We start from the raw sequence: 27,571 nt of genomic DNA, 5'->3' as shown, positions 1-27,571 counted from the left end.
TGGTAGTTGGAAAGCTCAACTTAAGTTGATCTAAACTAGAACAGGCATCTGTGTTTTCCTGTATGCTGAGGATGAGTTCAAACACAGGAGAAGAAGGAACAGCTGAAATTCCTTTTATCAGGAGGAAAAGACATAATGAAATCTGACACTGTCACAGAGTGATAGAGTATGTTATGGCAACATGTAGTCTTTGATGGTACAGATATATTATGGAAAAGTGAAACCATACATCAAAAAGCCTGTCTGTTCGGAAATATGTCAGGATTTTGATTTTTTTCAGTCCTGCAATATGCTGCTCAGTACTTTACAATTCCTGATGCTGCCTTTTCTCTTATCTAATAGAACCGGCTAGAATTAGCTATTGTCCCACTCTCTCTACACCTCACTATTTTTATATCCACCTTGTGTAACATCTACTCAAGTTAAGTGAATGAGGGCCTCTTTGCAGAGCTTTGATCGACAAATGGTCTTATTGTGTAGTGTTGGGAAAACTGCAATTGATACCTAAAAGACTGACATATCAAGTTATTATAAAATATAATAACATAGAATAATATAATATTATTTCCCTGACCAAGTCTGGTTACGCAGCATAAATTAGATATTAGAATACTGGGAATAAATCAAATTAAACAAAAACATTGGGGAAATATTCTGCTCAAAGGTTAGCAGTAGCAAACCTACTAGTTTGGATGTTATGTCAAACAGAGCCAGGCTAGATGTTTTTAGCATTTACACTAAACTATACTGATTTTCTGCTGGCAGCAGCTTTATTTTTACTATACTGATATGAGAGGGGTATCAGTCGTCTTATCTAACTAAAGTAAAGTGTTAACATATAAATAGTAAATGGTCTGCACTTGTATTGTGCATTTCTACCTTACCTGCAGGAAAAAGCACTATTCAGTGTTGCTTCTTATTCACCCATTTACAAACACACTCCTGCAGAGATAACGGCAGAGCTGTCATGTAAGGTGCTAGCCTGATTAAACCTATGCATGTATTATTACTGCCTCAATAGGAAAATAAATGTTTGCCATTATGAAATGCTAGCTGTTGCACCTGAATGAGATACAAAGAAAAATAAATAAATTAAGCCCTAACAAAACATTTGCAACTTTCAAATCGTACCAGCGCCATTTGTAGTTAATGTACCACTTGGTTCTTTACTCACACTAGATTAAAGCATAACTACTAATTACTATGTGAATATATAAAAGTGTAGCTTTTGTTTGGAAACTAACCTCACTTTTTAGGCAAATCGCTGACTTCTATACCTTACAGAAAAATATTCTCAATCTTACAAGCTCCAAAGATAAGCATAAACAATATCATGTTTTAAAGTTTAAGGTCAGACATCTTGAGAACATAAACCAGACATCAAAGATAGAAAAATAATCATCTACGTATCTACATTCCACAGATTCGGCTTTCAGACAACACCTTCATGCTAGGGCCTGTCGTAAGCACAGAAACACAGTGATGCAAGGCTTTGTGGTCTGTGACTTAGAAAACAAACAGCTTCAGGTATCAACAAATCAATGAGGGAAGAGATTACACAAACTTGGCAGCTGGGATATCTGCAGATATTATTCAGCAAAAGGAGCCAGCTGGCACTGAGCTCGTGGAGGCCTTTGTGGAGTGACATAATCCACATAGTCTTTTACCTTCTTTTTGCTGCAGTAGATTTGCCATTTTTTCTCTGCAGGAAGGGCAAACATGGCTTCCCTGTGTTTCTCTGTGAGGTCAAGCTCATCCTGCAAAGTGGGAAAAATACAGAAAAGGTAAAAATGTAAACTAAATCAACATACACACAAATATGTTTGTTTTAAGTTGTTTTATTGCCTGGAAGAAAAGCAATACTTGATACATTTTAGCTCTGTTTCTAGTTGAGACCAAATTGTACTGAATCTCTTTTTAATCAGCAGGATACCACCAGATACCCTCACTATAGCTTCAACATGTCTCTGGATTAAACAGAGGCACACAAAAGGTGCTTTTGGGAAGTAGTGGAAAAAGTAGCAGAGAGAAGTTAGTTTGGGTTCAAATACTCTCAAAACCCTGAATATCATAAAATGTTTAAGATTTGATATAATGTGGCATGGACAACAAAGAATTGTTTTAGTCCACACTAGTTCAGTCTTAAGACAACTATAGGTAATTGAGTTTCATGTGAAAAATAATGAATGTCATAAGCTGATTTTTAAGCTGTTTGGCTGAGGGAAAAACAATCAAAAGATCAACGGCTTTCAGCTTGTCCCTTCAGGTGTCGCCACAACGTAACATGTGCCACACAGTGATTGGGCATCACTTTTTTACACCGGATGTCCTTCCTGCTGCAACCCTCCAGGGTTGGGAGGAAGGTAGCCCTTTATGGCTGGGCGAGGCCACACGTGGTGGGGAGGTTATTTGATTCTGCAGCCTTCTCCATCCCAACCCAATGCTCTACCCATTGAGCCACCAGGCCCCCAATGAGAGAGACAATACAGAAGATGAGTGCAGTTTAAACTGGCTATTTACGAAAAAAGTGGAGATTAAGTTAATGTTATTTAGACAACAGATTGATTACCCAATGTTTTACAACTATTAAACAAGCAAAATGTCTTTAATTGAACTATTGTGTTCTTTAAATCTGGGTCTGCCATGATTAAATGTGTTTAGTGAGTGCGTGGACAATTAATTGATTAATTATTTAGGGCCATATGCTGACCAGAAACAATAATTAGGAAATTATGATACAACTGTATGTTTTACTGACACTTTTTAAAGGATGGAAAACAGGTACTCTATGTTGCAATAAATTAGATGTTAATGTTTTGCTTGACTGAAAGGATTTTGAAAATAAATAAAGTAATACTCAAGTTCACTGGTTTTAACTGATCATTCCAGAGCAGATAAACGTCTTCCACAACGTGAGCCTTTTTTCATATTCTGATTACACGCTCGTACTAGGCAAAAAGAAAAGCACACAGTGGTTTTCTTTTGGTAAACAGAGCAACTGAAAGCCTCCTTGTTGTCATACTCAACTTACTCAATTAAGTCTTCATAAAGGGTGGCAGACAAAAACAAGCAATTAGCAGATGGAGGAGACAGAGACATTAAGAGTTCCTGAATGAGGTCTATTGATGTGCAAAAATGTCATGCTTAGATTACTGTGGTAACCATGGGGGAGGATAATGGGGCCAGAGGAGAGTACGACAAATTAGAAGTGACAATAAAGCCGAGAAAGAAAAGTACCATTTCCCTGTTACCACACACAAGACAGTGTAAACTGGAAGCAAATGGCAGTTTGCGTGTCTAAAAATGTAGCAGACAGTGTAAACAATGAGGTAACACAGTTTTCTTAGGTTAATACATTGTGGAAATGTCTGTTGTACTAGATGTTAGACATGCTTTTAAATATGGATGTCCTGATGCTGTTTTGGGTATGAAATCGAATCCCGCCTTTCTGTACTTGTATTGTACTCTCACAAACTTCTCAGATACAATACTCTGTAGGTAGGTGCAGGTGGAAAGATGTCTGCAGTTTAGAGCTTTTTTTAACATAATTGAGAATGACAAAAATAAAATCGAATGCAAGCTCTGCCGTTTTAAACTTTAGTTACTGATCTAGTTACTAGCAATCATTTTTTGTTTAATATTTGCGACTGACATCGGTGACAAGGGTAATTTACATGAACTAAGATTTTTCTTGAAGCTCGCTTTGTTTTACAAAGTTATTTTATCTTCACATTCCTCTGTAGACTCTATAAAATCTCATCCCAAACCTCCACCTGGTTTGTCTTTCATTTCTTTTTGTTCTTTTAAGAAAAAGGTGCTCTTTTTATATAACTCCTTTTATAGTCACCATAGTCATAACTAAAGGAGCTCTGTGGCACAGATAAATAACGTCTAGCTCCAGAGATGATTCTTGTACATTGGACCAATTCTTTGCTGTTTAGGTCTTTTTAAGAGAATTAATGACATTAAAACATGGTGTTTTATCCCAGATTTTTGCTTAACCATTAGAATATGTTCCATAAAACAGGACCTTCTGATGGACCCATATAATCACTAAAATCTTCACATTATTAACAAGACAAAGCAGAGTAAAGGCTTACCACCAGCTCGGAGAACATGCCATCCAGCTCATCATATCCTGGCATCGGCAGTGCTGGCTCCATGGACTGCAAGGCAAAGTCTTCACGTAGCCTGTAGGTGATCTCTGGGTGATCACTGCTGTTAAAACAGCAGAAAATAAATGAGAGGCCACTGCGACCGCCACCACCACGTTTCCGAGGAGCCATGGTTATCGAATGTGTCCAGCTGGTCAGGTAGGGAGGGCAACAGGCTCCCTCAGGGCCTCTTCACAGCCTTCTCCACCTCAGAGTTTGGCCGCTGTCAGAGAGTTCTGTGGACAAAGTATAGGGACACAATTAATTTTGAACAAAATCACAAATCGGGTCTTACACAAAGAAGTGAGATCTTCACCATTCAGGTTTGTGACTCAGGTATTTATTAAAATCAACTAATAAGACAGACGAACAAAAGAAGATAATATTCCATTGATACTTAGACATTATAATTTGAATGCTACCAAATACAAAATCCAATATGGTCTGCTCTCTTAAAAAATTTTACCTCTCCAAGGGTAAATTTGCTCAGGCCATGTTGTCAGTAGTATAACTTATGTTTCTGTACCTGGATAATATACTATATATACTATATATATACTATATACTAAAGTCAACCCTCACTAGACTCTATGGTCACATGATTAAACATTTGGTTTGGCCTCTAACAGCTGGTATTTTACCAGTACTGTAGGAGATATGTGCAATTCTGTTGGACGTCTGCCTCATTTGTCTGTATGACAGATTTAAATATAGAGAGATCAGCTGTCATAAATGAACAGCATTGCTGAGGTGGGCTGAACACCAAAAGCTATGAAGACTCAATCAGACTGACATCACTGCAATGTTTTTGTGTTTGCTTTTTTGGTTTCTTTCAGCCATGTTAGTAATGAGGCTCCGAGGATGACAGGGTGGCACTTTTGAACAGACTAAATTATTTCAACATTGTTTGGATAGATTGGGATGAAATGCTCATGGTCAACAGAGGATAACTTATATGACCTTGGCAATCATCAGGTCAGAATTTCAATTTATCCAGTTTTTTGGTTTATAGACAAACAAATAAAAAAAAAGCAATGCCATCAGACACAGCTGGGTATTTTGACCTGGAATCAGAATAAACTGTATTTAGAGCACTAGAATTTCGAGTTTTAGCATATCTAAAAATGCCAGTGACATAACATAACTTTGTTTGCTGCAAAAGCTAAATTCTTATCCCAAAAGCAAGGCATTGAAACAAGACAGATGTTGTTCCTCACTATTGAAATCAAACAGGTTTGATTCACAGAAAACAACAAACTCATACAAACTCACAGTGTAAGACAGGAGACATCTGCAATATGTGCTCTCAGACCTGTTGGACTACCTCCAAGCAGGAATAATGGTCAAGATAAGTACCCAAGACTGCTGTCTGACAAATAAAGATGTGGTGCAGATATCCATGAGGAAAACTTCTTCAGCATGTCACAAAAACAGCTCTATAGTCTCCCTCCCTGTGGTGACCAGCGGTGTGATGCCAAGTATCATAAACCACAAAGGCTTTGCTGACCGGCAGGAATTTATAAACGCCTTTTTTGTGACTGGCAGCCCGCTGAACATTACTACATTAACTTGACCTTCTCCAGTTATTTTTTATAAATCATAAGCCTTATCGAGACAGAATGCATCATATGCACTGTGATGCATTTCTAAATTTAACCTGGTCAGGTCACATCTCTTTACTGTAAATGTAGAATGTTGGCTAGTTCAGCAGGCTGAGGCAAGAGATGACAGCTACAGTCATGTATTCCAAAAGGAAAAGTGAGGGCATTAACTTTTACTAAAGAGAGTCAAGCTATAAAAAGTAAAGGTTTTGGTCAATCCAAATAAAGACTGATGTCATCACCGTCCCATTTTAGTTGCTTTTTTAGTTAATCTGTAGCTGTAATTCTGATATTTTAAACACTGGCAACAACTATTCCCATCCACCAGTAAATCTTTAAAAATCTGTCATTTTGTTTTCATTAAATAAAAATGGCAAATACACCAACGTATACAAAGTCCAGCAAATGAAAAATATTACACTGTTTTATGTAAGCAAGGTCTCTGAGGCTAAATGGCCACACTTTGGATACACAGCAGCTCACTCTATGAACACACTGAATAGTATATGTATTTTGACATATCCTTGACTTTTCCAAATAGACTACCAGAGGTCTCAGCAGCAGCTGCTCAGCTTCACACTCAACATCTATTCCACCATGAAGGGAAGAAGCAATTCAAAGCCTTCTTTGACCATATTAGTGCATAAAACTGCCCATCTTTTCCATTAACTAAATCAAGCTGTAAACACATGGACCAGAGAGAGATAGAGTTGGTCCCAATCCAGCTACAGGAACCTGTGGTTGTGCCAAGGCCTGGCCATGTGCAAAGGGAACAAAGAGGCATACATACAGGGAAGGATAATGCAAACTGTATGAAGACTTTGTGTTTGTGCTGTAATTATTAATCTGAGAGACCTGAAAGCTCTGACATTAGCCCCGGAGGTTGTCTGTCAGACGGTCAAGGTTCCCAACAAAACAGAGGCCTGTTGGAACAAGAGGACATTCCTCTCATATCCAGCTGAGCTCCATGACCCTGAAGAAAACCTACACAATTAACACCTTCAACTTCAACACACCTGCAAACCTATTTGATGTAGTAAATTACTATATTGTGAACATCAAGTATTTATTGTCATTTAATTTTTAAATCTGCTGGGTGGAGACCTATAGTCTTTTCCTTCTCTTCCTTTCACAGAGCCCTGCTCTCAGTCTGCCTTTCAAGTTGACTGACTTAATCCTGCTAAAATAGTGGCACTAATGTTATAATTTGCTGGGCACGCTAACACACTATATGACTTTCGGTTGGTCCCTTCAGGGGTCACCACAGCGGAACATGTTCCACATGGAAATTTGGCATGAGTTTTTTACGCTGGATTCCTTTACTGCCGCAACCCTCCCATTTTATCCAGGCTTGGGACCGGCACTAGGGTGGCCCTTGACAGCTTGGTGGGGTGGGATAGTCACAATAAGGCCAATGTGTGTGTGTGTGTGTATAAATCACCTATATATGTCACCTACTTTAAGTGAGAGGAAGCACACATTACATTATATTACAGTTCAAGCATGTAATCTATTGAAATGAGTCTTACCTTTCCAAGCACAAAGGGTTAACGGAATTAATGGGTATTTTAAACAAGAATTGTTGTAGTAGCCATGTTTGAAATGTTAACAGTCTGACAGTACAAGATGATAATTCTCTGCATTTGCAGTCTCCACAATATTGAGAAAAATGCAGTTTATACTAAAACAAATTGACTTTTGCAATGCTCAAGAGAAACATCATTACTTTTGCAGAGTACTGCTTACAATACAAGGCAGCTTTTTTTTTGTACTCCATGCATACACATCCAACAATTAAATCCACTCACCCATATGCACACGAACACATCTCTCTTTGTCTGTAACAGACTTCTATCCTTGGATACCCTTGTTGTTTACTTGATCATGTGGTTTAGTGGGGAACCTGGCGATAGTCCAGACTGTAAGAAGACTCCTAGTGTTTGTAAAGTGAGTGTGAGCCCATGCATGGTGCCTGCACAAGAATCTCCATTAAAACCTGCACAACTGTCAGGTCAGCTGGATAAAATGCAGACGTTAAGAAGAGCATCTTGAGCTAAACACCGAAAGCTGCACACATTACTAAAAATTTGTAAAAAGAAATGAAGAACAGAGAGTATGAATTCAAAGATGACCTGAAACTTATGATCAAGCTGACTGTTTCCAGATTTCACTTCCCTTCCTTTAAATCTTTTTATACTGTCCAGTTTTAATTTTTTTCTACTGACTTCAATTATAATCAGGCAGTTGGTTTTTCCTGATGATACTTGAATTGTTGGTACAAAAGCCAGTCTCACTCAGTGCCCTTTCATGCCACAGTAAGTGGGCCACTTATTTACTTTACTCAAAATGCAGAATGCAAAATGAGAAAATCATAAATACATCTGGAGAACGTGTAAATAATTTGTAATAATTAAATAAAAATAATTTACTAATTTAAACTAAACTAACTTCCTTAAACCAAATTCATGGATTTGCCCATATTACAATAGCAATGATGTAGTGTGTAAATAATTGCTCTCATAAATAAGTATCCATATGTAATTTCTAAGTCAACAAGTAACAGGTCAACAAGCTAATGCTAATAACCTACTGTAAATAGGCCTGCCTTGGAGCTGGAATTCAACCTCAGAGAGAGAACACAGTGGACAGTAGAGCATTGAAAACAGATGTGTGAAATACCTTCTTCTGTAACAGCTACAGCTGGCATCTCTCAGCAGTTTCTAACTTTGAGATCTAGTATTAATTTGTTTTAAATCTAAAGCTACTAATGGCTGTCTGTATCACTATCTGCGGTACCGATGGCTGGGACAACGTACAGCTGCACAGCTCCCCCATCTCTTCAAGCTGGACAAGTACAGTAGCTCTATAGCCAAAGGCAATGAGGGGGACCTTGACCAAATCAGTAATGACAACCAATATAAGACCCCCATAGTATGGAACAGGGTTGCTGCAGCTTGAGTTTGTTCAAAAAGTAGGAATCTACAGAGCTAAAATGCTATAATTAGCAATAATCTGCCTTTGTGAAATATCCTTGAGCCACACACTGAAACACTCTCTGTTCCAAGGACATTGTTCAGTTTGACTCTGACTTCTATGTGCAGTGTGCAAATGGAAATACAAAAAAAGATATTTCTCCCAGAAAATATAATGAATATAGTCATTATGTCATCAATATCATCCTTGCACCATGTCAGTCCCCTACCCTGAGTCTTTGAATTCTGTCACTTCACCAGCCAACTGAAACACAAATCATTTTATTTTCCATCAACTGTGAAAAAAAAATGGTATTGTAATTAATGTTAACTGACTGCTTAACCATACAGGGTACAGCTGCAGTTGTGTTAACTGGGGAGAATTTGCATTTGGTGCACAGAAGTTTAATCTTCTTTCCTGATTTAGGATTTGGGATGGATCAGGCTTGCAATTTGACGATCATCGCATTAGAGTATTTTTAATGCACAGCAACTCAAGGTTGCAGGTACAACTATTTTATGCTGGTCCACTACAGTGTCTCCCACAGTGCAAACATTTATTTATCAAGCATAAATGTATACTTAAGCTGTATGTTAGAAATTATACTGGAGATACAGGTCCTGTTTTGGCAAATTAAATATCTGCAGTACATTTGTGTGTACTAGCTGCAGCATCAATTTTTACAAGAGGCTTATGGACTTATGGACCCCAGAAATGTTGATCATTTATTTTGGATCAAATCAGAAAGAAATGACAGTGTAGGCTCCTGGTAGTCCTTCAATTTAAACACACTGCCCCAGCCCAGAGCTGCCCAACAAAAAATCAATTGGCAACCTAGTGCTTGCTTAAACTGTGAAACTCAAAAATATTTTGACTTCAGAGCAGCATTAGTTCACAACCACAAAATGCAACAATTTAAAAAATAAAAGTCACAAGTAATATATCAATCTTCATTTCTCAATGCATCACGAGTATTGCTAAACCTTATAAAGGGAAAGAAAGACTAAGATCTAGGTTTCTGGTCAAAGAACATTTTGAACTCATGCCTCAGGCAGTGACCTGGTTATCAATAACTGCTGGTTATTTGGATATTATATTCATGTTAAACATGGTTTTTCAAACTGTCACATGTTCTCTGGTTTAGGTATGGTGCTAACAGCACAGCAGTGCCCAATTGTCTTGCACAGCTGGATAGCATACACGGCGTTCATTCTGCCAAATACTTAATGACACTCTGTACACGGTGAGGTAATGCCACAGACTTGGACACACATCAGAAAATAACTGGGCCATGATAGAAATGCTGACTGGCATGTTAAAAGGAGATTAAAATCAATCACCTCATAGTGGCAACTAGTTATACAACGCAGCGATTTCAAAACTGACCTTAGTGCAGTGTTACACTAGCTGTTTGGCTCTGATGTGTGTGCTCATGTGCATTCACATCACAGGATGTGTGTCTGCATATGACAAAGGCATTGCCTCTTAAGCAATAATGTCATATGTCTGAGGGAGTAGTACTGAATGGCTCTCAGATTTCAGGATTAACAGACAGACACAGAGAGAGAGAGAGAGAGAGAGAGAGAGAGAGACAGAGAGAGACAGAGAGAGAGACAGAGAGAGAGAGAGAGAGAGAGAGAGAGAGAGAGAGAGAAGAGGATACATGTTTCGCTTGGCCTACATGGCTATCCATTAAAACATCTTGTGGGACTTTGAACTAAGGACAGTGAACTGCAACAAAGTTAGTCTGAACTGTGACTGTTATGCAAAGCGTTGCATACGATAGAATGTAACGCCATTATTGTGGTGTAGTGGTTTTTCCAGTTTTTAATGATGACACATGTCTGTGGGTGCACTCATATATGTTAATCTGGAACAAGGCAATGAAATCTGTTATACTTCTATAGTCTGAACAGTTAAACAAACAAAAAATAATAAGCTTAAAGAAATAAACACTAACTATTTAAACCCCATAAACGCTAAAGTTACCTTATTTTGATACACTGGGTTTATAGATATAAGTTGGACAAAAAAGCCATCTCCATGGACTTTAAACTTTATGACTGCCATTTCCCCACTTTCTCAATAATTGAGAACAGTGAGTAATAATTCAAATATTACTCAAACCAATTTCCAGACTATCATCATATATGTTAATGTTGCTATATAACTGATTCATACTGCAATCGAACCCTTCAGAGTTGCCAAGTACTAAACACTGGGAAACAATATTGCAGTTATCTATTTAATCAGTTGAAAAATCGATTATTTAGTAGTAAAAGTATAGTAAATTAGTAAAAAGTATAGTAATTAGTCCAGTATCACAACTGTGATGTTCAACATAACATTATTAATGTGTATTGGTACAAAACAAAGCTTAATGCTACTGAACACACACTGGGGCTGCAGTATCTGCTGTAGCTAAAACAGGGAACTATTATCCATGGCACACACACACACACACACACACACACACACACACACACACACACACGTATAATCTAATTGTTCACATCCTTCTGTGTTTCTGGCCAAACCTGTTTTCAAAAGTCAAAGTTAAATCTGGTCAAAATGATCAGCACACATGACCAGAAGGTGTAAGAGACAAGATAAAGACTTTGATCATTATGAGCTGAGAGTGTTTGCTTTTTATGCATTAAATATTTGATCAGCTGATTCTGTGATCTGAATTGTTGACATGTTTTTATGTCAAAAATCCAAAGCTTTTTATTAACGAAAGGTTGTGAAAATCCAGAGCTGATAGATAGAGGTTTGTCCGTTGGTTACTTGGGAACGATTCAATGGCTGGTTAATTTAATTTGTGGTACCTTCCAGCTTTTTACAAGTTGTTTCCCCTAAAAAGATTCCACAGTGATCTAAACGCCTGAGAATTGTCTATTTAATGGCCGACTCAACATCTGTTCGTTTTTACTTAAAACGCTTTATGAGCTGCATATTTTGCACAGAACTAGTGTGTAGCGTGTTCTACACAGAATTAGATATAGCTTTCTTCTAATCCGCAAACGTCTTGATGCTTTCGACCAACTCTGCATGTGTCCCACATTTTTCTCTGTGGAGACATTTGTGATCATGATCCCCTGTTTTTACAATTTAAAAAAATATTTTCTTTAATTAGGAAAGCTAATTATAATCTCCAATGCTCTAAACTGCTTTACATCTAAAAGAAAATTAAAAGAAAATTCAATGAATGATAGCACAAAGCAAAAAATGTACATTGAGGAGTGGGGAGTGTGCATCTGAAATGTAGGGAGGACAGAGATTAAAAATCAGGTTAAAAGGTTGTTGCTCTTTCCACACGCAAGGTTGTCAAACTTGTTCTGCTGGCAGACTTTTCAACCCCCCACTCTTAGCATGTTAGCATTCTTCCTTGGATCAACCCCTTTAAGGGGAGGTTGGACTTGGGGAAAAGAAGGGAATACTCAAACACGGAACAATATCCTCTCCACAATTTCAAAATATTCATCAGAAATAATTTTACTGGACATGTTCCAAAACACACACACACAAAACACGAACAGCACTCGTGCTGTTTCCTAATTATGGACAATATAAAGAAAAGAATAACATACATAAATGTTGACATTTGAACCAACTATTTGGTATCACAACAGCTTCACTATTATATTCTGTATTTGTCAATCAGGTTCAAGCTTGGATTGATTCTGCATGAGGAAAACTAACCATTTGTGTCAGCTGTATTTTAATTTGCAATCCTGATTTGCATTTAGTATACTTTGGATGATCCTGCATGTAATGTCCTTTGTATCTAATAAACCAAAACATATTCAGTTAGCAGATGGTAAAAATCTGGAGACTGGCATATTAAAGAAAATACTGTAATTTCAATATCAGTAAAGTGACTTAATTGGATTGTCCGACTTAGTTGTATATATCTCTTCACAACCTACAAATACACACAGCACAAGAAACTTGCCACAGCTGTCCCACAGCTACAAGCAATTAATAACATAGAATACCGCTAAACTAATTGATCGATATGCTACCCCAAGGGACAACAGTATACCAAACTTGGAAAAAGATTATCTAAACATTGAGACGTAATGTATTTTTAATATAAAATTAAAATTTGATATACTTTAATAATAATATAATATAATAATATACTTTAAACACAGAAAAGAGTCATAACCATCATTTTCCTATGGACACTAACATTTTAGACATTAGAAAAATGAAGCAGCACAGAAATAGAATGAGATCAGATACAGAACATCAAGAGTGGTCATCACGGTATCCACCTGTATGTGGTAACAAAAATAATAATGTAGACAGACAATTTCTCATATCATTAATAAAGGGGCGTGGCAAGCATTGTCATCTCTTCTAGGATATCAATAGGTACAGCCTGTCCTTTAAAAATCCCTACATCTTCTTCAGTTGCTATGGTAACCACGAGCAGTGGGTGATGGGTGCAAAGTTGGTGGGTGGGTGATTTAATGTAAGCCCCACCACACATTACCGTCCTTTTTAATCTGCTCTGGATGTTTATAGGGGAGAAAATAGGATTGCCTCTCTAATTCAGCAGACAAAAACAAATAACAAAACCATAAAGGATTACAGGGTAAAATCTAGCTTGCCATTATTTAGCGGCACCATGAAATCCGGGAGAATTACAAAGAATAGCTGTCAGTGCTTTGCAATACATCGGTCAGTATAGTCTTCACATGTGTTACAGTATACATGGTCTCTTGAGAGTTCCTGAGGAAGTGACAGTGGAACCTGAGAAGGATGGGTAGCGACAGGAAATAAGCATGGAGAATGAGCAGACCATCTCTGCTCAAGGTGACTTTCCTTTTGACTGACCTGATTATCTGCACTCCGGCCCCATGATGGAAAAAAAAAAAAAAAGTATGCCACCCCCTCTCCCTCTCTCACACACTCATTTGACACTGATAACAGGCTGTATTGGCCAAACCTCAGAGGAGTTGGTGGGAGGTAGAAGCCTGTAGCCTGTGTCTATGTGAACACATATTTCTACAACCACCTCACTGTACCTACAGACCAGACGTGTCATTATGGGGCATTCCCCATATACAGAGGACTACTCTCTCACCACAAAATCAGCCCCAGGGCTCGGTTAGAGTGCCCCGTCATCCACCCCTCCCCCCAGTTACTACGGCAACACCATTTTCCGCACCAACACCTCCCAATTAGACAGACATGACACAATCACCTATGTCTTGGTGAGTGGAATCTGACACATATCCTTGGGAGTCACAAAGCAAACCAGCAGCCCCAACTCTCCCTATGCACACACATACGCACAGAGGCTGATATGATAGCCTCGGACTATCTACCAGTCACATGCAGTCCGTACTTACACACATTCCAGTTAGCAGATAGCCGGCTTTTCCCACCCCTCATTTGATTACAGGGTAGAACAGGCACATATACTAAGCTCATCTTACCCTGTCCAGGAGTGAGCTCGTCTCTGTTGTTTTAGGAGCATTCCCTTTATATCCTCAACTCACTGCAGTATCCAGCTTCCCTCACTGTTGACAAAAAAGCGATGCCTGTACACAGCATGCTGCAGCGCATTCCCCCGGCAAGTTATTTAAATCCACACAGGTTCAAAGTCATCTACTCGTGGTCGGAGTGGCTAATAACCACCTTAAATCTCAAAGCCTGTCAAAATCCGCCGGGAAGAATATCCTAGTTAGACCGAAGCTGTTTTCCTTTGATGACAGGGGGTTAGCATGGGATAAACGTGCCATACAGCATGAGCTGCTGCTGTTTGAGATCTAGCAAACAGTCAGCTGGCCAGCGAGAACTTCTCAGCGTATCGTTTCCCTCCGTGGCCTCCTTCTCTCTGCCTTTCACTGCAGAATGCCATGGGGGAAGAGGGGACAAGCACAGATGTTACAGGCTCCAGGCCACTCCCCTTTTCAACACTCCCAGTACTAATGTGAATGCAGCCGAGCCCTGGCCACCGCCCAGCTCATCCCCCTTCCCCCTACAATGCACTGGCCTTGGACAACTTGTTTAAGGTTTGTTTGCAGAGGGCTTGTTTTGAGAGCTACACAAGGCTAGCAACGGTAAAGTGTAAAAGGCACATAATGTAAACGTGGGTGTGGAAGGGGAGAGATGAAAGGCAGTGAAAGTGTGATAGGCATACTAATAATATTACTTTCTATATGACTCATAAAGTACATGCAACATCCTATCGTCTTCACTCCTAGCATATACTAAAATATATTTAGCCAAAGCAAGTTATAATACTGCACTAATGCATCTTTTCAGTCTGGAAACAATGAGATAACTGACAAAATATGCAGAGCATTTTAATCTAAACAATCCCAGACACTCCCACATGATTTACAGCACAAGCATAACTCCTGCATCTCTGCTAATTACTGACTCCCAACACTCAGCTATATAACACTCTATAAACATAGCTAGATTGCATCATAGTGAACACATGCATGAATTGGAAAATGGAAGGAATTGGATTTCCTATGAAATATGCTCATCAATCTCACTTCAAACGTAAACAGTAATTCAGCATTTCACTTGAGAAAACCAGTTATAAAGAAATGTAAAAACTATTACAGTCAGACCACAGCTCTAATGTTAAGTAAGAAAAAAAATTGATAAAGTTATTGTTTTGAAAACCTAAGCTTTTTATTGTTCCCTTTCTCCAAAATTTGGTTGATAAACTCTAACATACAGCAAAATTTGATTATTTCATCCTACACAACAGCCCTAAAATTACACGCGAGTAAGTGAGAATTGGTTTAACAAATCATCCAGACATGTTCTCATAAGAGAACAGAAGTCATCTTTCCTAATCAGACCCTGCAGGTTTCTGTGCAGGTGTTGACAAAGAAGGTGTCATCTATCAGTCACTAATTTTTTGTTCTTCAGAAGTGACTCAGCCATTACCAATGTGCATCAGCGTAACAACACGTCATAGTGTGGTAGTTGTTCATTAAGGTCTTGTCAGACAAATCAACCAATCTGTCAGAAACATGGTATCATATGACTGTAACAGACTCTTTCGCCTTTTCCCGTGAGTTCAAGGTCGCCACAGCGGATCATTTTCTGCATGTTGAGTTTTTACGCCGGATGTGCTTCCTGACACAACCCACCCCAATTTCTACCGGGCTTGGACTGGCATTGCACAGCTGGGGATGGGAAGGGCTATTGGGGGTTCAGTGTCTGACACTTCAACATATATAGGTGGGACAGTGGATCAAACCACTGACCCTGTGGTCCATGGATGACTGGCTTTAACAACTGAGCTACAGCCGGCCCCACTCACCGTACCAAACATTATTGATGTGTTGACATGTAGTTGTACAAACTGGCCACTTTCCTAACATTTTATTTGTCAGTAATGTCACCATCTTGATTGCTAGTCTACTGAAGTCTTCCAACAGCTGCAATTCAGAAATTCCAAAATGTAAAGTTGCCTGCTGCTTTAAGATTTACCAATTTTTGAACGCTGATGGATCACAACCTTCTTAAGTACTGCACATTTCATCTTAGATGTTAAACTTCCCCATTAGATGCTGCACTGTAGACAAAGATACAAAGCGTATGTGAAAAAGTTTATCTCTACAGGACTGGTGTTGTACACACCAGTGCAGTCATTAATGGATAACAGCAGAAGCTGTACAGGGTTTGGTCTCGTGCCTCTGAAAAGAGTGTCATGCAGCTGGAATAACAGACAGGACCTGGTCCCACGGAGGGCTAATGTTGTGGTAGGACAGACCGGCCATGTCAATACAGTTCCGGTAGTTGTGTTTTGGTGATCTTGAGTTCATCAGGTAAATGCACCAGAGAATGTAGAGGACACTGACGGTGAATTAATTTCTATACGGTGTTAATGACGTGCATATCCATGGTGTCTTGGATGATATCAAGATATTTATTGTCTATTTGCTTATTCACATTCAATGGGGTCTTTTGAGTGTTTTCACTTGACACTTAGACATTTAAAGTGGTTGCTAAAGTGCAAAACACATGTATTTACTAATTTACTAACTCCTAACTGAAATTCAAACCTCAAAAATTTTCGTGTGAATGTTTCTTTCCTCTTTACTGAACTTTTGTTAATTATTAAGCACTAAGGGCAGACAAATCTTTACTACCTTTTTCTGATTTTGAACAGACAGTATTTTGATGTTGCTTTGGCATTACCTTTTAAAAGCTAGCAATACAAAAGGCACAAAACATAAACATAGGCATGATAAGAAATGAACAGAATCAATACCACTTCGGTATATGCCATTAAGCCCAGCGATAAAAACTATATTATCAGTGTCAAACTAAAAACTATTGCTTTTATGAGAACATTTTTAACAGACAGGAATAAAGCTGATTGGAAGCTGCTGCAGCTTGAAAATTAGTTTGTACAACAAAGAAGCAAAGAAATCTGAGTCACTGCACTCTGAAGATGACCCTGTTAAGTTCAGCCACGATTGCAAGTCTGGTTAGCGAAGAATGAAAAGGGCTCTGGGCAACTAAAAAGCAGTCACAAACGTGTCCAGAAAGGCCTGAATGAAGCATCTCAGTGCGATGGTCTTAAAATAAATAAATAACAGAAAGTTCTTGATAAGCATATTCTTAACTGAGTCATGACTAACAGCTCCTAAAATAAGTCTTCAGACTGCTGCCAGAGAAAATGTGTGATAAGGGAACATTATATTATGAATAATGATGGAAGGCAACAGCACTACACTGTACACATGTTTCTTTCAGGGTGGGGCTATATACATAAATTCCACTAATGCAGCCTTTCCCTTGTAGGAGACCCTAACAATCACAAATTAAATGGTAGGGTCCGACTGGGTTCTACTCACCCTCTGGAAAGCTTGTAATTACCCTCTGAAATAGAAAGCTCCATCCCAGAAGGGGTGCACGAATTTCTGCATCTACTAATCTCTAGTTTACAGCCAAGTATTTGAAAACATGAAATGGAGGTCCAAGTAAAGATACTAAACAAAACAGGTTAGATATGCTAGACAAAATAATGCAGCCTCATAGTAGGGATAATTTTTTCCCCAGGTTATTTACATGTTTAACTTATATCATTAGAGAATACATACAGAATAAGAGCAAATTAACATAATGGAGTGACAAATGCTAGTACTAACAAAATGTGTCCTTTATATTTTCACTTCCTAAATTGTAACCTGTCTTCTTTATTCACTAGAAAATCTGAAGACTTTATAGGTACAAAGATAAAAGCTCTTTTTATGGTAGATGTGAAAGAGACACTGTTGCAAAAATATTATAAAGAGAATGGATGCAGCTGCAGTGAACGTGCTTGTAACGGATTGACAGAATTTAAGGGTTAAAAGCTGTGGCTTAACTTGTTGATCCCTCCAGATGTAGGCCAAGCCTAATGCACTGCAAAATCAGTGGTTAAGGTTTCAAGCACTGAGATAAGAAAGAGGAGGCAGCACGAGGCTTTACAGTAGGGGTAGCATATCAACAAACTAATCAAATAAGAGTAATATTATTCTGGCATACTGCAATCACTATACTGTCTGCTCAAAGAGTGAAGACAGCATTAAAGCACTGTGTGCCTATTAGCTCATGTAACATGCAGATGCCCTAAGACGCAACGCATATGAAAGGTTTTGAGGTCCTGGCTTCATGTTTGACTGCTAATACGGATATAACACTGGCTAATGGCCAGCTGAACACATTGCTGACACAAAGGCAAAGTCTAAGGTAAAACCAAGCCAGCATGCGGTATGCGGCCATCTTGTATGGCTAGAGGGCTGAAATAGAAGCTGCTTATCTCAGAGTGTCACAATCTGAGAAAAGAAAAAACAAGCTATGACCAAAGAAGTTGGAAACAAACACAAAACGATAAAGCTAGGAACATGAGTGGCAGAGCAATGCAAGGACGAAACAAAATTTACACAAGACTGCACAAAAAGGATGTTTAGGGACATTAACAAGGACACCTGCCGTTTAACAGGAACAACCTGACAGGCTGTTCCCTCTGGCGTCTCTGCTATCAACTGCAAAAGGCAAACTGAAATAAACAAAACTGTTTTCAGCATTTTAACGTGGAAATATTGGGATAGTTTGCTGAATAATTAGTTATATTCTGCTTATATCACTGTAATGTCCCGCGGAACAGAATCTATAAATCATTCTTAAATTAGACAGAAAAGAAAGATGAGTTGTTAACAGATCACCTCTAATCATAACACAAGTACAAGTAAATGTGAGGAAGAAAAAAATGGACGCATACAATAGTTGCCACTAAAAGCTGTAATCCAATCACTCCTGTGGAATATTTAGCTGTTGACGCAGCTGGTTTCGACTAACTGCATGGGTGTTTTGACAGCTTCTTTACAGTAATGTTATCACACAGCTGTGCTACATGGTGGGAACCTGTTTGACGTAGCCACAGCCTAAAACCCTGCCCAAGGCAACCAAACCTTCATTTCTTGAAGGAAGAAGGTGACTACTGTGACTCTATTTCAGACAGAAAGCTTCCATCTCCATATACTGTATGATGACAGGAAGAATATAGTTTCAGTCTCTAACTAGACTGCCCTTCATTATTTTATGCTTTCATTACTGTTATTTGCAAGAAGTCACAACATGCCTTACAACAGATATGGCAAAGAAACAACGGTGCTTTTAAAAATTCAATAAGAATGTGCATGACTGAGATTAGAGTAGTTAGCTCTACTCACGCCAACTCAGTTAATGTGAAATTACATTACCTTGGTACAAATACCAATGACCAACAACAGAGAAAGAAACTGATAAGACCTAAGAAGCATACATTTATTTCCCTAAATTACACAGATTATCTTGAATCATGATGGTTTGCTCTGCAAAGTAAGTTAGCTTCAGGTCTAAAGTTTTAAAATTTCCCCAACATTTAATCCTTGCCAGCTGATAAGGTTGCACCTGAATGGATGATAAATATATAGTCTAAACAAAATTTTCTGTTCTTGCTCTTTTGCTCAACAACTTGTCAGAACTTGAGGATTTTTTTCCTGGAGGGCGGGGCAGCATTTTAGAAGCATGCCATGCTCTGGCACGGTCTGCGGCTGTATCTGATATCTGTCTGCCGTTTCAAAGCATGTTACACATGCTTTGGTTTGTGTCTGAGCAAGAAACTTGTTGGCATGTTGGCCTATTCTACCCAAAGAGATGAATCAAAACAGGATGCACAGCATATTTTTTTTAAATCCACACATAGTTCCTGAAAAATAATAAATATATATATCCTGAAGGCATGAAATTAAGACTTGTAAGATCTGCAGGAACAGAATTAATTTTGTTTGTAGAAATAGAAATTAAGTGACCAAGTGCCTTTAACACACCATGGGTACGACCCCTTCTGCATCTTTTGCAATTATTTCTCATTCTGAACATGCCCTGATAGTACATCACATATGGGAAATGTTCTGAAATCTAGTATTTCATTTGGGTTCACTTTGATATGTTGAACACCTGTCAGTTTTCCATAATACAGCTGTAATTAAAGTGACAGCAAGTAGTAGCATGAACTGGCTGGTACATAAATGTGCTTCTGACAAAATACTGGCAACCAAATAGCTGGTATCTCTTCTTCAATAATGTTAAATAAAGATATAGAGCTTGCTGATCAATCAAAACTGCAAACCTGTGCAGATTTCTAATTTCCAGCATGTCTTCATTTAGAATTAACAATAATAAAATTGACCTAGACAAAGGAGCTAGAGGCATCTAAGGACTGAAACATGAATCCCCTCTGGCCTATGAAACTGCCTTCCAACTTCCCAAACCAACATCTCAGTTAGAAGGATTGCTCTGTGTTCTGTGTGTGTGTTGTACTATCCAAAGAATAAAGCTGGTTCCTTCTTAAACATCTGGCTGTTTAAATATTAGTCATCAATCAGTTTGTAAGACTAGGTGCTGCATTTTACACATCCATGATTATGTAGTCTTTACCTCCTTCCACTCCCAGAAAGAAAACTATGTCAAATGGAATCAGAAGTAGCACAGCTTGTTCTGTGCTTGTGAGGGTACAGCTGTTCGGATAAGCCCAAAATATAATTTCATAGGTCACCCAGTTCTAGTTATAGAAGCATACCACTGCAGATCAAGGCATGTTTCTCTGAAGAGAACCTGCTCTGTAGAGTCTATGCTGCAGCACCAGTGACCACTACACTGTAACAGTAACGTTAGGCTCTTTACATTTTAGAATCGTATTAATTAGAATGCAAAACTACAGAGAATAAAAAAAGTGACAGTGCATTGCATCCATAGAGATTGTGCTTGTCCTTTATCGGTTTTTGTTATAGACCCACTTCACATCCTTCTTTTTTTTTTTTTTTTTACTGCTAAGCAAATCTGGTAAAGAGTGAATAACTTACCAAAACAGGTCCATTACTCACCAGAAGGTCTGAGAGCTGTCAGCCAATAATTAAATATCTGCCAGCACTGAGTGGCTGAGCTGGAAACAGGGTGCACTGCCCCTTCACCTTTAAACAATCAAAGGTCAGGAGTCAACAGTCCTGGGAGAGGACAAGCAGTGTGCAATCATTGGGTGTATACTTAACTACTATACTAACATAAAAGTTGAGAAAAAAAATTTATTTAATGAAACAATGTACTCAAATACCATAATAAGGATGCGGTCAAGTGAAGCTTTAAGAAGCCGCATATTAAAAAAAGCTAAATTATCTGAATGTATCTGTGTGTATTTTGGGATCTTTAAATCAAATACGCCTAAACAATCAACATAATACAGTGACTTTTACTTTGTTTAAAAATCACCTCCGTTGTTTTACTCTAGGTTTTGTAATCTGCAAAATGTAGGATGATTTTTTTCTAAAACAAGTGGAGTCGGTCTTTGTTTTAAGTTAAACTTTTTCAGATTGGACACAAAGCAAAAATTCTCAAAATGTGAGGTTGGGTCTTAAGGGTGGCCTACAATGGCTGACTAAGCCCAGCTGTCCCAACAGCGAGGGCAAGTGCAAAGTCGGACCGGACTGGGGGCAGGGTGTGGCATGGTGGGGGGTGCCATGGTGACAGAGCAAGCTTCGGCAGAGATGGGATGCTAAATGAGCCATTGTCTGGCCCAAGTGAAGCACACCACACAAAGAATAGCACATTCAAACAGTCATACAGCCCTATTGTTGCGGCGGTTCAGCAGAATGCTACAGATTCAGAGTTTACACCACAGGATCCACTACAAATCATACACAGAGACCTGATTTGAGAACATGAAGTGGAAACAATAATAACCTGGAGGAGTCTTATCCCCTCCCCAAGCAATTCATCACCAATGTAAACACAGACTGAAAAAAGGTTTCTGGACACATTTGTATTGTGAAGGTATAAATAGTTACACTGGCCAAATCTTGTGTAGAAGCTGCAACATAATGTCTATCAACATGTCAATTTTCAAACCGAGTCAGATGACTGTGGTACATATGTTGAATGATGCTGAATTTCCCACCTCCTGAAACAATAACCATTCTGACAGTGCCAATCCATACAAATTTATGATAAATGTAGAGCAGTTAAATACTTAAAGGAGGAAAGCTTTAACATATTTAATGCATATGAAATAGTTAAGCCTGTTTCCACCCACAGTGCATGATTTACAATTACAATTTATAACCCTAAAAGGCCAGATATGTTGAAAAGAAAAATGCCATGGTAAATAAGTATGTATTTTATTATTCCCATAGGAGAAAAACGGTAATTACACAGCTGTGGCCCCTCTACATTATTGCCATCACAACATCCAGAAACTATGCTGATATATGGAGGTCTTCTGGGCTCAGCTGTTCTACTGCCATTCTTAAGCCTCACCCGTTTGTTGGTGCAGTCGTGTACTCTCTCAATTTATAAAATTCCTAACTTAAGGCAACAAGGTCCCCACCCCACTGCTGCATTGCCAGCCCTGTGAAATTTATCACTCAGTTCATTAACCCAGATCTTCAGAAAAACTTCCGAAGTGTTGTTGATGGAGAAAAAAAGAACAGGTAAAATACACTGCCTCAGTTTATAGATCGGGAATTTGACTGTTGTTAGTTGCTCAGTTAGGCAAGTACTGAACAGAAGATTGAAATGAGATCGCATTAATCTGTTGCCTTACCATCTTGTGTATATATATATAGCTTTAAAAGGTCAGAAATTAAAGCAAACCTGGCTTTATATGTCATGATATTGACATGTGTGGTGTTGTCCCCTGTGTGTTCAAACATAACAGATGAAATGTCTTTTTTTTTTTGTCCTTTCAGCTTATCCCGTGAGTTCAGGGTCGCCACAGCAGATCATTGTCTGCATGTTATTTGGCACAGTTTTCACGCTGGATGCCTGACACAACCCTCCGTAATTTCTACCGGGCTTGGACCGGCACTGCACAGCTGGGGACGGGAATGGGCTGTTAGGGGTTCAGTGCCCAGACACTTCGACGTATAGCCGGGGATCGAACCACTGACCCTGTGGTCCGTGGACGACTGCCTTTGCCTTACCATCTTATATACCATCACATATTTACCAGTGTTTTAAGTGGTAGTTATAAAACTTTTCAGAACAAGTTTGTCATACTTGGACCGGCACTAATACAGAAATGTGAGCGACCGGTGCAGATACATTTGATTATTGTGTGTTCTTTTTCTCTACCAGTGCCAACTGGAACTGAGGCACAGTCCATTTCACCAAGGACAAATTTTGTCAGCACAGAGCGTGTTCATGTCTGTCACAATAGGCAGATGATGTGAAACGTCAACAAACAACTGGCGCCAACAAAAACCAGACAGTAGTTGCTGCAGACAGAGGCTGTGCTTGTGAAAGGGAAGCAACACCATAATGTGGCACTTGTGCTTATGATGGGTAAAGGTGACTGGGATGGCTGTTAACAACAGCTAATAAGAAGAAATAGCACAGATCATTTTCGCCTACTGTCTAGATACATGCATTGCCTATTGTGTTTGCTCTTCTTCAGGGTAGGAGTACATGATAAGAACAAAGCTAACAATCCAGGTAAACAAAGATGGGCTTGTCTGGTAGTTCGCCCCTCAACACATCACTGAAAGACATGTTTTATGACACAGTAGGAAAAGCAGATGTAAATGATAAAATTATGTTGTTGTTATACATTTAGCCACTTTGATTTTAGTGCCCTGCTACTCTGCATGTCCACAAGCTGTTCAGAATTATATTACACTTTTATCGCGCTATATAGAACAAAACATGCATGCCAATACTGATGTGTTTGTGATGAATCGGCCTACTGAGATATAAGACTCTTACTTAAAGCACTAAGAACCTGGGAAATCATGCAGTTGCACCAACAATAATCCGCACTGTGCAGAAAAACAAGTCGAGTAATTTGACTGTCAGAGCCTGTCAACACTGACATGTAACCAGCCTACTCCCTGTCTGAGTATTACCACTGTGGACAAAATACCAACATAGTCCATCATGTAAAGCTTCTTTCATGTTTACCGTCAAAACATATCTGCAAATCACACCATAGCAGGTTCATTTTAAGCACATGCAGGCTCTCTCGATGATTTAGAGCATTTTAATTCTTTGAAATGCAAGAGTTTTCTGATAAGCACCCAACTATACGCTTAACACTAGAATGATTGTAATGTGGAAATCCCTGTCTTGTGTTTCCTGACTGATTTAAAACTCTCAACCTGTCAACAAGGTGATACAAGTAACTATTAACCTATACTATAACAGGTGAAGTAACAATATTAAGTGCGGAGTTGTTGTTAGCATATTTGCCAGTTCAAATCAACAACACGATTAACACAAAATCTGTAAAAGAATGTTAAAGAAGCCATTTGATGGAGCTATGGTCTGTATACTGTGCCTACACATTAGAGCCTCACAGACAAAGTGGTTGTGCAGATTTGGGACATTATTAGCGTAATGCAGCAATGGTTAGTAAATAAGCAACAATAGAGCAACTAATAAAGAGAAATGCCTCTTTAAAGCACTTAAACAGTGTGTTTACGACAACACGGATACATGTATGTCTGTAACTCCAGTTCCCATCAAACCACACACATAAAGTCAAATAATTAGTCATAAACATAACTTAAAGATTCACTTCCTATCTATTACTACTGGGATCCAAGCATTGTGTAACATTTAAGAAGCTGGTTAACAAATAAAACGTGGATTATGTTAACGTTATGTAACTAAAAGAGACTTAAAGACTTTAAACACCCCTTACGTATACTGAGGTTAAATTACTTGACTGGGGAACCACTCTCGGGGGACCCTGGGGGTCAATCCTCGATCGCCTTTTCAAAGCTGGAGATGACGCCGCTGAAGGTGCGGTTCATGTCAGCTCCCCCCACAGAAACACAGAACGGACAAAACAAAAACACTTTGCAAAACAGATGCAAATGTCACACGACTCTTGTCTGGACCAGGTCACTGCAGCCGCAGCTCTATGAAGAAGCTCTGGACACTAGCTAAACCATGTTAATGGTGGCTGTGGCACTAACTGGCCACAACGGTGCGGAGGTCACCACCAACACCGCAACGACACGGCCCGGTGTGGCCACTCACCCGAGGACCAATTCAGCCGCTATGAAAAGAGTTTCATTCAAACTACAGCACGATTACCTCGTCCCGCTGAACATTTCTCTTTCCGTGTCCACAAGATCATGAAATAAGAAGAGATGTGAAAAGAAAACAGGAACACTATCCTGTAGGCAAGGAGATAAATTCTCCGACTGGTTGCTCCGGGCTGTTCGTAATGTCATCAAGTTACTCGAGGTAGTAATGCGCATGCACGACCATTTGTCGCAGCAATGCTTCATGGGTGTTGTAGTAAAAGCAAACAATTCCCTTCTTGAAAACCGTGGAAACTCTGGTATTGGATAAGGTGAATGAAACCAAAGCATAAGCTTTGCAGTTTTGTAAAGATTGTGGTTCATCTACTTATTTCTTTTCTTGTAGTATTTATAAATGCTTAATCAACAAGGCCAACACAAAACCGTATTTAACTGCTGCTTTGCAATCCACATTAGAGCTGGTTAATTCATAAAATAAGTGCTACCACAATGTTACTTCAGCAGGCACTTTGAATATGGGAACCTGAAAATATGTGATGGCCGTTATTTAAGTCCCCCTCCATTATAAAACAGAGTTTTACTCTGAAATGAACCTTCAACCTTGAACGCACGCATGAATGAGCAGGATTTGTGACATGACAGACTAATCCCAGCCAAAAAGGGACTTTAACAAGTGCATTTGTTAATTCTAGCAGACATGCAATAAGAATAGGAATCATGGTGAGTTTTTCTATTTGGTGTGCAGTGCTCCATTCTCTTTAGATTTTGTGTGGCCATTCATGATTCTGTAGAATTTGTTTTGGGATGTATTGACCCACAGCTCAAGTCTAATGCCCTTCATGAGGCACTGATGTGCGATTAAACTGTGTTAAATTGAAACCACTAGAATGCATATTGAACTTACTCACTGTGTTCTTTATCTCAAGAAGACAGGTACAAACAATTTCTTCAATTTAACAAAACATAATGAATCCATAATAGACTTGTCTAAGAAACTTTAGTAAGAACCAATTTAAGAAAAAACTTAAATCAAGATATTGGTGAATCAGGCCCAATGAGCTTAAAATGAGCAGGTACATCATTTTAGATCATTTGATGCCCTCTGGTGGCACAGAGATAAACAGGATAATTTGAGTAAACTGGTTTGAAGCATAGTAAACTTTCCTAATAAATAAATTCTTTATATGTCATAAGATTATAATTATCATACGTCATTGAAGAAATAACTGCATGCACTAAAATCACTCAGTTTATGGATCCTGTCCATTACAGGTCAATGATTTCTCTGCTAATGGTGTCCATAGGTGTAGTTGTTGGCAGCGTCCTCTTTGCCAGTGATCTGCTGCTCAGGGTGGAACAGCTGGTAGGTCCCTTTGCAGACCTTATCTTTAAAGGTGGGTTAAATTAAAATGAGTCAATACCAACCAAACCAACTAACCAAAATTTCCATAAATTAAGCACCACCTAAGCTCTAATCATGAGTTTACCGCTCACAGTGGGCCCCACATCCACAAAAATAAGGAGGGTGCTAAAGATCCGTCTTTGCAGAATCTGGCTAAACATACAGGTGACTAATTATACAAAACTAGACTCAGTCAAGATTGAAGAACTGATTAAAAGAGACAATGTGAACTAGTTTGATCCATTTTGAGCTCATGAGTTACACATTGCCTTAAAATTTAGTACCTTCTATTCGAAATGTAACTTTTTAAGACATTTAAGAGCTTATTTTTAAAAATCAATTTCAAGGCTATTTAGGACTTTTGAAGCTGCATAGACATCCTGTCTTTTCAGTGGGCATCTGTCCATTGAGCTAAATCCTATGTTCAAGACAGTAAAGCTCCCAACAGCTATTGTCAATCTGGACATCAGCCCGACTCACATGACTGAAATGCAGCCATGACTCATGGAATCATATTACAATTTTGCTATTTTAGATTTTAGTTGAAGTCTGCCAAATTGTCAAAAATAATTTCACAAATATATATATTATTGAAAAGCTACACAAATTAGTGCAATTACGAACTATGGAAAGCCTCAATACCAAACATTAGAATAATATTAGCTTAGCATTCAGTTACCTTTAAAATTCTGACCATTAAAGTAATGCTGATACGTTTTACCGTATAATTAGTTATGTAGCACTGTTACATAGTGTGAGCCTTACTCACCATTTCTCAACTGACTAACTGCGTCTGAGACTTCCACTTAATCAATTAATCTGAATGGCCCATTCTTATTAAACAAAACCGTCATATTTCACTATAAACATTTCTAAGCATTT

At 38.7% G+C, this 27,571-nt stretch overlaps 1 protein-coding gene across 5 annotated transcripts in view; it reads right to left on the bottom strand.

The window, feature by feature from the left end:
* LOC137102985 (disheveled-associated activator of morphogenesis 1-like) overlaps positions 1-25,494 on the bottom strand; it is a 40,252-nt gene extending 14,758 nt beyond the window's left edge. For 2 of the 5 annotated variants that reach the window (XM_067482946.1, XM_067482949.1), the window contains exons 1-3: positions 25,337-25,494; positions 4,101-4,390; positions 1,668-1,757 (exon numbers count right to left, since the gene is read on the bottom strand). In XM_067482946.1, coding sequence (XP_067339047.1) covers positions 1,668-1,757; positions 4,101-4,286 — 276 coding nt within the window. In that variant the 5' untranslated portion in view covers positions 4,287-4,390; positions 25,337-25,494. Of the gene's footprint in view, positions 1-1,667; positions 1,758-2,857; positions 2,949-4,100; positions 4,391-14,178; positions 14,610-24,938; positions 24,961-25,336 lie in introns of those variants that run through there. The other 3 variants (XM_067482948.1, XM_067482947.1, XM_067482950.1) reach the window with 3 other exon arrangements.
* Positions 25,495-27,571: the final 2,077 nt, after the last annotated feature.

This window comes from Channa argus, chromosome 17, assembly GCF_033026475.1.
Source record: "Channa argus isolate prfri chromosome 17, Channa argus male v1.0, whole genome shotgun sequence".
Taxonomy (NCBI): Eukaryota; Metazoa; Chordata; class Actinopteri; order Anabantiformes; family Channidae; genus Channa; species Channa argus.
This window is presented reverse-complemented; position numbering and strand designations above follow the sequence as displayed.